This window comes from Acartia tonsa, chromosome 9 (assembly GCF_053477335.1).
Source record: "Acartia tonsa isolate MP-2025a chromosome 9, ASM5347733v1, whole genome shotgun sequence".
Classification (NCBI taxonomy): domain Eukaryota; kingdom Metazoa; phylum Arthropoda; class Copepoda; order Calanoida; family Acartiidae; genus Acartia; species Acartia tonsa.
The window spans coordinates 47,277,413-47,291,249 of record NC_137268.1 but is presented as its reverse complement, the minus strand read 5'-3'; the positions used below and the strand labels follow the sequence as shown (position 1 = coordinate 47,291,249).

At 30.8% G+C, this 13,837-nt stretch overlaps 1 protein-coding gene across 1 annotated transcript in view; it reads left to right on the top strand.

Annotated features, from left to right (window-relative positions):
• Positions 1–13,837, top strand: part of LOC145329099 (uncharacterized) — a 264,242-nt gene that overhangs the window by 141,903 nt on the left and 108,502 nt on the right. Inside the window, exons 2-5 of the mRNA XM_080173132.1 lie at positions 149–216; positions 656–755; positions 1,275–1,432; positions 1,586–1,640. Of these exons, the coding sequence (XP_080029258.1) occupies positions 690–755; positions 1,275–1,432; positions 1,586–1,640 (279 nt within the window). The 5' untranslated portion in view covers positions 149–216; positions 656–689. The remainder of the gene's footprint in view (positions 1–148; positions 217–655; positions 756–1,274; positions 1,433–1,585; positions 1,641–13,837) is intronic.

The following is a 13,837-nucleotide window of genomic DNA, read 5'->3' as shown; positions in this document are numbered from 1 at the left end:
CAATCCGTTCATCCAGTAGGAGGAGAGCGGATTGGAAAAAGGGGATGGATGGGAGGTATTATTATTTTAGCCAACTGCGACCATCATTTTATTAGAGTACATGGAAGTCTGGTGCAACATCCCGAGTAATAATATATCTATTTTGTAGGTATGTAGTTTGGCTGTGTAATGTGTATGCCCAGTGACAGAACTACAGGATCCCAATGCTTTACCAGGAACATAAATTCAATATTATCCAGCCATTTTTTTTTCAAAGTTTTTACTTTTATTAATATTTGAGATCACAAGGACAATCATGTTCGTAAGTAGCTCCCTATATTATTGATTTAATGAAAAATATAATTAGTAATATATATGTCTGTCTGTCCGTCTTACGCTTAAGATTTCAGTAATCGTTGAACTAATTGGGTTCTACTCTTCCTTTGATAGAGCTATTGGTCTGTCGGTGGTTTTCCTTAGATGGTGGGACACCCCCACCCGCAAAAAAAGAGAATATAACCACCCAAAAAAATATTTTTTTTTGTTAACAAAAACACTACCCTCCCCCAAATAGGCTAGGCGCGATCCCACCAGTTGTTTATAAATCAGTAAACTTTCTCTAACTTTTATTTTTATTGCTGGCGAAAAAAGTTGAAGTTTACCTGACATACACAGGCGGGCACAGGGTGCACCAGAGTCGGACCTGGATCATGGTTGTACCTTCCTCTCCTGATCTCAAGAACAGAGAACTACCAAAGATACCAATAATTGCTCATGTAAGTGATTTTCTCTTTCAAATTAAAACCTTGTAAGGCGCCTTTTTGAGGCTAAAACTAATATAATAAGTGTTAAGATTTCTGGCTAAGGTTCTCGGATATTTGTTGCAATGACACCCGTCAGCTAACCAACTCTTTGATTGCATAGCATTTCCAAAACATTTCACTTTATAAGGACAAAACTTACTTTATTTCTAATGTTCCTCTTATATTTCATCTATTTCCCAGAAAAGAAGAGTTATTAAAAGTCGTCTTTACCATTTAAAAATAAGATTCTACTAAGAAATCAAGTAGTATTTAGTATGTCGTCTTCTATATCGGAAATCAGTTGCAACTTATTTTTACAAGAGTAGAGATATATATTATTTATTTATTATTATTATTTGATTCTTAAATTATATTATTTATAGATAGGTAGAGATATGGGAAGCAAAGCAGGCACAGAGCCAAGTTGTTTTGAAAAATAAAAAAATTGTTAAAAAAATTGTTGGTAAAGTTGTTCAAAACGTATTTTTTTAGCATGAGGAGAAGAGGACTGAGGGGGATGTCCGTTCACCAATCCACTCCAATCACAATCCAACCAATCACAACCCTTCAAATTCACCCAATCACGTGCTTCCTCCACACTCAGCTGGTGGTACTGCAGCCAATCAGATAATAGATCAGGCTGACCTCAGGCAAATTTTTCAGCTGTTGAATTTTTTTCAAATCTCTCAAATTTTCAAGTAAAAATCTTCCAATTTACAATAACAAAAAAATCTACCAATAATATCTACTAGTCTTTTAATAACATTATATATCTAAATTTACAACTGAATTATTTTTAACAGGCTGCCCCTTCAATTCATTGTCAGAGAACATGCTAAATCTTTAATTGCAATAAAGGTAAGGTCATTTTGATTTTATATAATAATAGTGTTTGAATTTTTTTAAGTTTGTACACTTTTTGCTGGTAATTTAAGTAAAAATCATTTTATAACTTACAAATAAATGTAAAACATATATGATGTATGTATAACCCAGACAAGACACCATGGAAACTGTCCCAATTTTGTATAACTTTTGCGGAACATGTTCCAGTTACGTCATATTTTTCTTTCCCGAAAAAGAGAAGGGGGAAAGAAAAAAAAGGGAAGGGGGGAAGAAAAAAGAGATGGGAGAAAAGGGGGTTTTCCCCATCTCTTTTGAAGAGATTTTCTTCCCCACTTCCCTTTTCCGGGAAAGAAAAATATGACGTAACTGGAACATGTTCCGCAAAAGTTATATAAAATTGGGACAGTTTCCATGGTGTCCCCAGACAACTACATGGTTCAAGTAGTTGGGACCTTTTACGTCGGCAAGCAAATTGCTCTCTGATCCTTTGTATCGACTTGGATAGTTAATATTTCCGACGCTAATGGCTGAAATTCAAAGATCTAATTGAAAATCAGCACATGTTCCCCACCCTTTGGCTAAAGTTACATATAGCTCATGCCCCCACTATTCTTTTAATTTAATGCTACGCACGAAGAAATGTTGTTTCTGTTATAAAAGTCATGGTTTCACTTTTCATTGTTTATTTTCTGTAATGAAGACGACTTTTAAAACAGACTTTAACTCTAGATTTGTCTGGCATCTTTATAAAGATTAGATTCTTTTAACAATAGATTATGATAACTTGGATTTACACAAGATTATCATATACATTAATAAAGTGAAACTTTTAGCTGGATAAAATAACGATCCCCTCCCATCCAACCCTTTATCCCTTCCACTCTCCACGTACTGGATGAACAAACTGACCAATAAATAAAGTCTATGTTAGCAACCTAAATCCACTTATTTTCAATAGCCATTCGTATAACAAAATATAGTATCATTTTAGTATGTATTATGTAACATATTTAATTTATCAATGCAGAAAATATATGTAAAAAGGTGGAAAATATACAGGTTATCCAATGCCATACATAATTTAAACATGTTAAATATCAGCCATTATTTTATATTGTAGCAAAAACCATATCACGTACATTGATAACAATAACAAGAAATAAAAATGGAAAAGCTTTTTTTTAAATACAGGGATAGAATAATAATAGGTAGATTAATCATTTTCCTACATATTTTGTGGATAATTATACCCATATTGCATTTTTTATATAAAAAAATGTACACAGTCAAACTTTTGTATTGCCATTATTAAATTACTTACTAAATTTGTCTTTTTTGGGGGTAAAGGATGGATTGTAGATTAATTGCTTACCATTCTTCTATAAATATTCATTTAACCCATCCATGTCTTATAAACCTATAAAATAAAAAAAATTAGGTCATACTTCTTCATGTAATTTTACCATAGTTTACATAAATTATTTCTACATGTATTAATTATTAATATATCAATAATTTAAAGTGGTTGCATTTTACAAATAATGATGATAAATTGATAGAAAAAAACTGGTCCAAAACAAACCATCTAGAAAATTAATTATTGTGTATTTTTTTTTAATTTACTTTTTGTACCTAAAAATCATTGTAGTTAATAAAAATTATAAATTTATTAAAAAAGCAAGCTAACAAATTGTAATTTAAAATGACTACCATAAGTTTATGATGAAAGATTTTTGCGAAGACGATACACATGTAAGTGACCTTCCTTCTATATTAAGCCTAACGACCTTTTTATAAAGCTTAATAAGACAAATTTATATTTGTCTATGTGTTTTTTAAATGTTTATACATTACATCAAAATAAAATAAAAACTCCTTTAAAAATCTAACATTAATTAAGTATTTATTCCTTTGTAAGTAGGTATATTTTTAATTAGTTTAAAAAGTTTAAAATTTAAAATACTTTTTGCAAAAGCAGATTATTTTACCTTATTTCAAATAACGTAAAACCTATCTGAAAGTTTAAAGGAATAAGTCATTGGCCAACAAATTGTTATATAGCTCCAATAATAAATAACATTAGCCCTTTTTTAAAATTACAATTAGTGGTTAAAACGTTTCTACACTCAACTTAATGAACCAACCAATAATAATTCAATAATAGTACCCAAAGTTGTTAAGCCAACAAACGCTATTATAAAACTTTAGGGACTAGTATAATTAACAGCCCTTTGTCCCCTCTCTCCTTGCTGAAAGTAAATATTCCTAAATCTTGCTATGTGATACCATCCTATTTTAGCTTTTTTTGAAACAGATAAGATTACCATTTTTAGTTTCCAACCCTCAGACTGTTAAAATCGATCATAAGACTTTGAAATTAAGAAATATATTTGTAATTATACATTTTGTAACACAGTAGTTCTCATGTCAAATTAAACATTAAAAATTTTAAGTTTAGTTCGGCTCATGTAGTTTTTATTCCCTCCCATAATCTAAAATCTTTATATTTAAGTGGTTGGATGTTTGTTTGTCTGTCTCAGCTAATTTTTATTCTTATTCTTACAGCCCCATTCATTAGGGTAATTAAATAATACCTCCCATTATAAACCCAATTAAGATTCACACTCAGTTTAAAAATGGATTAATCATATCATTATGCATTCATATAACGTGAAACTTGTAGCAGGTAAAAAATTGTTTCACCCAACCCAACCCTCTAACCTAACCAATAGATGATGTGCATGTTTGCAACCTAAATTGACGACAATTATTCCCTTGTCATAAAATCTACGTATATTCTACATGCATTCTGACAAAACCCTTGCAATCAACTGCTCTATAATGAAGTATAATTATCTGACCTTTAATTAGGATAAAATAATGATAAAATTTTCCTAAATCTGTCTAATTTATCCATCCATCCATCTGTCTGTGAGAAATATCAACAATTTTGACATCCAAATATAAAAAAAGGACAGATTTAGAGAAAGATTTAAGTATTGTCTGTTTCAAAGTAGTTTTGTAAGTAGCATTATAAGATAATTAGTTGTCTTTTCAGATTTTTTTACATTTTTATAAGTTATTTGTAAAATAAATGGACATAAGCATTTTAAAACACTCTTTTAAATAATCAGTGTTTAGATTTAAGCCTGTTATATTCTAAGGAAGTGTAAAACTTTTTGTCTGTAGCTTGTTAATTTGAAAACTACTAAACTGATAAGAGTTGTCCATTTAATGGAGGCTTCACATAGGTCTTAGGATGGTTTTAGAATATTTTATTTTAGTATTTCAGGCTTTTGTTTTTGCCCTTCCCTACACCTTTAAATATAAAGCCCCTAGAATGCTAGAGGCCCAGCCTCAAGTGTTTAGAGAAGGTACTCAATAACTAACTAAAGTAGGTCCCTACGTCCATTTTGATAGTAACCAAAATAAAATTGAATTTATATCCTTTGTTTTATGACACAAAAATTGTTTACAATCTGACAAAAATGTTAGTATTCAGTAATTGAAAATAATGAATTTCCACTTTTGCCAAAATATGTTGATTGATTAGTATTGCTGCGCTATAAATGAACGTAATTGTCCTTGTTTTTGACCACTTTTCAAAGAACTTTGATACTAACGTCGCCACGGAGTAAACTTCTTGCTAGGGTAAAAACTAAATTACAAGAATTATTTTCACATTAAAACTGTAGAAATTCACATAATTACATTTACAACCTATCAATCTATCCATTTATTAAATGTCGTTTATCTATCTATCTATCAAAGGGATTGTTCTATGAAATGTTTCCTGTGTTTTAAGTTCATACATAAGTTTTATGTACATACTTAAGTTTTAAGTTCATACTTAAGTTTTAAGTTCATACTTAAGTTTTAAGTTTATACTTAAGTTTTAAGTTCATACTTAAGTTTTAAGTTCATACTTAAGTTTTAAGTTCATACTTAAGTTTTAAGTTCATACTTAAGTTTTAAGTTTATACTTAAGTTTTGTGTTCATACTTAAGTTTTAAGTTCATACTTAAGTTTAAAGTTTTAACATAATTTTAGAAATAACTATTATATAACAAATTAGTTAATAAAGGGAAGGAGGGGACATTGGATAGTAAATTATTCTGGTACCCTAAGTTTTTCATCAGTGGCTTTAAAAACAAATCATGATTGGTTGGTACAAACCAGCCTGCACAAACATTTCCACCTACAATTTTAAAGATTTTTATTTTTATAATTTGGAATGTAAATAAATTTATAGTACATTGTCAATACTTAAATATACATTTCATGAAGCTTTTTTCAGTGAAAATTGAAGTCATACTGGCCTACCTTTGGTCAATTAAAATATATACTGGCCTGCCAATGGTAATTTAGTCTGTGTATTGGCCTATCTTTGGTCATTTGTTTCGTATGACGTAATTTTTATAAAGAGCTTAACTTTTTTTCTATAAGTAGTATCAGAAAAATTCAGTATCTATATTTAAACATCAAATTTCCTTAAGAAGGCTGAATGCATGTGACACCTTTATTGGAAGATCCACTAAATGTTTGTAAATTCACATAATTACATTAACAAAATGATTTCTAATCTACTGTCACATATATCTATTGGATATAATTTAACATGGACAAACTCTTTTTGTTCCTTTTAGCTTTCTTTAGTCTGTTGCGAAGGAGCTCGATAACTACTGAACCGATATGGTTCTCCTTTACAATGTAGTTCATAGGTCCAGAGAAGGTTTTGAACTATATTTGAGGAGGATACCTTCACCCTTCTAAGTTAAATCGTCCCTTGATACATAAATTCCTAGATTATATTTTCAAAATTTTAATATGATAATTTTAAGATGATGGCTAATTGGATGGGGTGAAAAAACGGGAAAGTATTCCTTGCCAATTTAAATTTTAAGGGGGCTGTTGACACCACCCTACTGCACATAAATAAAGATTCCATTGATTTATACATCAAATAACAATATGTCCCCTTCTGTTCCCTTTGTGAATAATTTTCAACTCTCCTCCTGGAGTCCAACTTAGGCAGGGAGGGGACTTTGGGCTGTTCATTACACTAGTCCTCATAGTTTTATAATAATGTTTTCTTATTCGTTGACTCAATAACTTTGGGAACTTTTATTTGTTTTTATGATTGGTTGTTTCATTGAGTTTAGTGTCTCAACCTTTTAACCACTAACTGCAATCAATACAAGGGGTAATTTTGTGTATCATCATTGGGGATGTAATTGTACAATGTACATTTATTTATTAGCCATTGTCTTATACCTTTAGACCCCTGAGTCCAAACCCTATGTAATACATAATGTTCATACATTTCCGCATATATAATCCTTGTGTAAAAGTAACAGGATCTGTGTGTATCTGTGTCTGTACCGAAGTATCTCGCTAACCGCTAAAACGATATGGTTCTCCTTTACAATGTAGCATCTCATAGGTCCTGAGAAGGTTAATAATTATAATGTTATTGTAAAAATATGTAATACCCATTTTTAAAATGATTCATAAAACATGTTCGGAGGAAAATGCACGCCTAATACATATGTACATCACTATCTCATAAACCCCCTAGAATCTGCGAACATAGAGAAATATATCTTTAAAATTGTCTTGTTTATAAGTAATGTTATGCAGGTATGCAAAAAAATGACGATTATTTGATGCATATCTCCAATTATCATAAACTAAATTATCCCTTCTGTAGATTGAAATTATTGGTTGAGAGTAAGTAACCTTTTTTTTCATATGTTATCAATAGTTAATAAGCTTCGCTACTTATAGATGTTGTCATTCTTTTTACTGCTTTATTGTTAGCTGCAATTTTGAATATTATTTCAGAATAATTATTTCTTTTCTCGTATTCATTCGAATCCGGTGGATAGAAACTGGTTCTCATCCATACGAAAAAACTATGTCTATCATCGTATTATATCCAGCTTTCTACGAATATAGAAATGTACAATCATAAGATTAAAACCAGTTTTTTAGCCCGTGCCTTCGGAACTAAAAAAACTAGTTTTAATCTTATAATTGTGCATTCTATATCCGCGGAAAGCGGTTTATAATACGATGAAAGAAATAACTATTCATACACTCAAACATAAACTCTTACTTAGATTATTTCGCAACATATTGAAGTATTTAATGAAACAACAAGCTAAATTGATAATTCAGCATTTACCTATCCTATCAATTCACTTTTGTCAAAGAAAATTAAAAATCAGTTGCATATTCGTTCTAAAATGAAGAAGGTAAAAAGACTTTAAATTCAAAAGTTTGCTTTTTATGAGATATGTTTTGCAATTTTAAAGGAATGGAGGAAAAGGAATTTTTGGTGGATAAGTTTGGACACAGCTAGTTTGTAAAACAAAATCAATATTTTTTTAAAAAGTGTTCAAGGTTTTTAGGTCAACAATTAATAATTTGGTTATATGTTCTGTTTTTAAAACTTTTGTTATAAATTCTGTTTTTAAAACGTTTTTTTTTTAATTCATGTATAATTTTTAGTCTAATATTCTTCCCTCCCTAAAAATTTCGATTTATTTTCTCTTTTTATTAAACTTTTGTTTTTAAGAATGATTGTCTCTAATTGCTGAAAATTGCATTTTAATGATTCTATTTATTTTGATTTAGTATAATGCATGTAATCAATTAGATATAAAAAGTAAACAAATATTAATTTGTTGCATGCTTTTTAGATGGTTATATATCAAATGATTTAATTTAAACAACTGAATATTTCATTTATAATAATTTTACAATAAATTTCATATTGATAAAACATATAATGTTTAATCCTATTAAACGCCGTTTGTTATATTTGTAATCCCCAAAAAACAGCTTAAAACCACTGCATTACCAGTGGCTAGATTCTTGAAGAGTAGAGCATAATCGGTTCAGCGGTTACTACGAGCTATAGCTTTATACTGACAGACAGACATTATTCTACTTTTATTATAGACTAACGGCTACGCCCCTAGAGGCCTCTAGGGGGCATTTGAGGAGGAGAGAGTCGAATTTAATAACCCAATTTCTTATTTTAGATTTTAAAAGAAAAATTTAAAAAAAAAAAAAATTTTGGGGGGGGGGGAATTTTTTTTATTTTTTGGGGGGGAGGTGCCCCCCCTCATTTTTAATTTTAGTAAAAAAAATTTTAAAATTTTTTTTCGGGGGGGGGGGATTTTTCATTTTTGGGGGGGTTGGATGTGTCCCACCCCCGAAGAAAATAGTTATAAACCTTCACGGGACCTATGAGAAGCTACCCTGTTAAGGAGAACCCGATCGGTTCAGCGGTTAGCGAGATCCTTCGGTACAGACACACAAACACACAGACAAACAGACATCCTGTTACTTTAGTATAAGGATTATAGAGATTTATCTGTTTTTGTGCTTATAAAATAGATTCTAGGGATCTAATGGTATAAGACAATGGCCAATAAATTGATGTACATCAGCAATTATTATAAACAAAATTACCCCTTCTGTATATTGAAATAAGTGGTTGATACGTTTGAGCACTCAACTTAATAAACCAACCAATCAAAATTCACTCAAGTCCCCAAAATGCTTAAGCCAACCAATAAGAAAACTTTATTATAAAACTTTGGGGGCCAGTGTAATACAGCCTATTGTCCCATATCTCTCTCTTTCTTTCTCTGATAAATCCTCCTTTTGTTAAAGATGATAATTATGTTTGTTTAAAACTAAAATAAAAGAGTTTATTAAGTTATGTTAGTAAAACTAAACCAATAGAGTGACAATAAAGCAACAAACACATGTTTTATAGAATACCAAATTATTTATAGTATGAACTTAAAGTGTCAAAGAGTTATAATATAAATAAGGAGAATAATATACAAATAAAAATAAAAATGTTTTTCTTTGCGTTTTCTTGATGACTTTTCTTAGCCCGAATTAACAAAATAAGATTATTAGCTGTTATGAAATTGATGTTAATTTGCGAGCACACTCTAACCATCTGCTGTTTATACATTAATAGTCACTTCCTCTTCATTTTCTCCTCATACCATAGTCTCGCCCCCCCCCCCCTATATACCACACTCATAACCCCTCTCCTCTTCTGCCTAATTTTTTCTATCGTTGCTTTTACCTTAATTTGCCTAAAATAAGGAATAATATTCATAAAAACAAAGCTTAGTTATGCTCCCGAAGCATCTAGGAAATAAAGATTACAATAAAATAGTCTAAAACCATCCCAAGGCTTAATTATAGAAATAGAATAGCTTTTAAAAAATGGGACTGCTGTGAATCTTCTCTAAAATGGAGAACCTGATCGATTCTGTGCGTAGCGAGATTTTAACGGACAAACAAACAAAGCCTAACTAATTTAATTCATACTATTAAGCTCTCCAAGTCACAGAGGCTTCACATATGTCCTAGAAAAGTTTTAGGCTATCTTATTTTTAAATTTTAAGTCTTTGGAAGGTTTTAGGATATTTTACAACGAAGAAAGACATGCGATAATAAGCTTTTTTAAATTTTCATATTTCCCTGCAAATTTTTTGTGGATTTTTTCAAGTGACCTTTCCAGATTTTTATGATTATATAAAAGATTAATTTTATGCATTTATATGATATTAAGATAAAGTAGGTTGTATAAGCAACAGTAGTTATAAAACTATAATCTAATCTATTTTTCATCTAAACTGCACAGCCTTAAATCCTCTTTTTTTTGTATAAGAAAAGATTTCTTCCCCATGCCCCTTTTTACATCCGATGGTTCCTTACATGGGGTTGCTACCTCCGTCGCGTTGCGTCGCGTGAAGCGATCTTAAAGTTTCCCTTTTTTCACGTGGCTTCCAATTAGTTAGCATTCAATGTACCTAATAACTAAAAGCAATGCATATTTATGATTTATTGTTTAAGAACATCTACGGCAAATAAAATCAGCTCTCTAACATATGCCTATTCCTTTAAAATCAACTTTCATTTCACTAATATCTAATCCTCCTTTTTATTTTAGGTAAGTCCGCTAAAAATATTTGAAACCAGATTTGCTGTATTGTGAAATAACTTTCGAAGTTAATCTAACCATAAAGTATCATCTGCCAGAATAGAGTACCTTACCTAGGTGTTTATATGATAAAGCTAAAAAAACTATTTTTAAAGTGAAATTTATGATTTTAAATTCCAAGTGATGCTTTATATGGTTTTCATTTTTACGGATATTATTATTTTTTTCTGTGAAATAACAACCCTCCCTTTTCTTGTATGCATAATTTCCCCTTTTTGATGAATTACCCCTTACATTATTTTCTCCTCTTGTTTCTGCTGTGGTTGTTAAAAGCGAAACTTTTCTATAATTAGGGTCGGTCGTTACGCCCGTCCGTCCGTACGTCCGTCCGAGATAGATAGCTTTTATTCGTTAATTAAGGCATGTTAGAATTGTCCTATCGATTTCAAACTTTGCATGATGATTCCTGTAGTAGTTAGGTACGATTTAGAATGTCCGTATGTCCATTTTAAACATGTTCATTTTTCTACTTTTTTAACAACAAATTTTTATGTGATTTAATTATCCGTTTGATCTGATTTTTGGTATATTGATTCCTGGGACAACAAAAAACAATATTATAAGCGAACAACTCTATAATCAAGTCCTAAAAATGTAAGTATGTCCATAAACATTATCATTTATTAAGCAGTTTTTCAACAAATTTACTTACAATTTTGCTTTGACTCTTATACATTCGCATTCTGATTATTCAGTTCTGACATTATACAAGTGTTAATGTCCGTTTGTCCTACCGTTTCAGAGCTTCGCTTTTATGGATGTTGTCATCCTTGTTTCTTATTATTTAAGGGGGAGGGGTAGAGATTTAAAAAAAAATTGTTTCAGAAACTAGTAAGGTTTATTTTGTCTGAAGCTAACGATCTCGAAAATTGCTGGTCCTAATTGATTGTACTTTTTAAGAAAGCTTTATGAATGTCTTTGGGTAGTTTTAGGCTATTTTCTGAGTTAAGACTATACATATCTCATAACCCTGCTTATTATTGTAGAAGTTGGCATTTTATTATCTGTTTAAACAATTTACTCCATAAATATTTAGAAATTTTATGAATCTATTTGTGTCGTAAATTCAATTGGGAAGGACTACGAAGAAAAAGAGAAAAATAGATAGATAGATAGATAGATAGATAGATAGAAAACAAAAAGATAGAAAGAAAATAGATTGTTAGCAACCAAAAGAGAAAGAGAGGAGATAGATAAGAAAGAGAAAAAGAGAGAAAGGGAGATAATAAAAATGGGAAGGAATATAGATAGATAGAGAGAGCATGTGTAACTTCAATTCATTGTTACCGTTAAATTAAAAACATCTAATTTATCAATTTATCAAATAGGATTTTAAGCTTTGAGGTAAAACATAAAACAAGTATTATAATATCCATAACAATAAAATATATTTTTGAAATGGGATCTCTATATCTTATAGCCAGCGTTTCGGAGCTGTTTGATTTTGGTGCGGCTCCGGCTACAGCTCCGGCTCCGGCTTCGACCTAAAATCAAGAATAATCGACATATTTTCCCCCCATAATTTTTTTTTTTTACTTTTGAAGGTTTTAAAAGTTAAATTTTTGATAGAAATGGACTTGAAAAACTTAAAAAGGGCATTTGCACATGACAAAACAGAGCCGTTTTTTAACGAAAATTACGGCTCCGGCTCCAGCAAAATATGGCGGCTCCGGCTCCGAAACACTGCTTATAGCAACAGAATCAGTTTTACTTTCATAGAATTTCAGAAATAAAAGTAAAAGAAAGGGGGGAGCTATATTTAATTCTGCCCATAGGGCAGTGACCCTGTCCCAATTTTGAGTCTTTTAAATCAACAAATAGCTTCGGAAATATAAACACATCCGATTCCCTACAAAAGAACAGAACTTAATTTGCTAGCAAACGAAAATGGTCTCAACCACTTAGGCATGTAGTGGTCTGCAATAAACACCAAAATTTTCGGTTATATCTAAAGGCCTAGAAAATATATAGATATATATCAGCAGTGGCCAAGAATCCTGAGCTGGGTCTTTAAATGTGTAGCCGTTGCCGTAGCCGTAGCCGTGGCCGTAGTCGTGGCCGTAGTCGTAGCTGTCGCCACTGCCAGTGCTGCCAATAAAACATGGATTTTTAAATGTTTGAAGTTTTTCCGAATTATTATTATTTTCATATTTTTACTGAAAATTCAAAAAGTGGTTGTGATTTAAAGATCGCATATAGCCGTGGCCACGCGTAGCCAATTTATTTAAAGATAGCTTTAAGGTTAGTGGCTGTACCTCTGGTAGCAGCAACGGCAACGGCTACACATTTAAAGATCCAGCTCTGGTATCTTTAATGCTTATACAGATAGCCAGACAGAGATTTTATATAGTAGCTTCACTGCAAATAAAATGCATGTATGCACCGACTTGCATATGAATTATTCTATCAAAATTAGGGAAGTAAAAGTATTCTGATAAACAAATTATATAGATTATGATATTGAATTAATGCGCGACAGTGAACCCTGTAAAAATTTTGTTCTTTAATCATATCAAGATAAGAACAGTCATATTGCCATTGAATAACGCCATGTTGATATTTTTTTGGTATGAACTGTATTTTAAAGTTTATATGTCCCTATTCCCTAGGGGAGGGTGGGGGAATTTAGGAAAATAGCGTAAAACCACCCCAAGACAGTTATAACGTTTTGCTGAAAAGTTCAGCTTATTTAGACCAAAAAATATACTTTAAAGTATAGCATAGTCGACATATTTTTTTGAGTATATTTCTAGATTAGAAAATATAATGAAAAGAAAGTTTTTATTACGCTACTGACTTTAATTCTTAGTAAATTATGAATTATGGAAATGGATCGTGCTTAATAGTCCTAATAGTCCAACCAGGGTGTATATAAACGGAAGTTTATTATAGATACAATCAACATAATCAATACATTTTAGTCTTGCATTTCAAATGTTCAAAAAAATAAATAAAACTATATCAGGACTATAATAACCAGTAAGGAAGGGCCGATGCCTATAAAACTAATTTCCAACCCTTATTTCCCACCAAAATTTAACAAATAATTTCACACGTGATACTTTGAAAAAAAGATAATTTTTAGTCCATTGTCTTATACCCGATAATACATAAAGAAAACTGTTTAAACTACCACTTTTCCAGTAAAAATAAATTTTCATTGAATCTA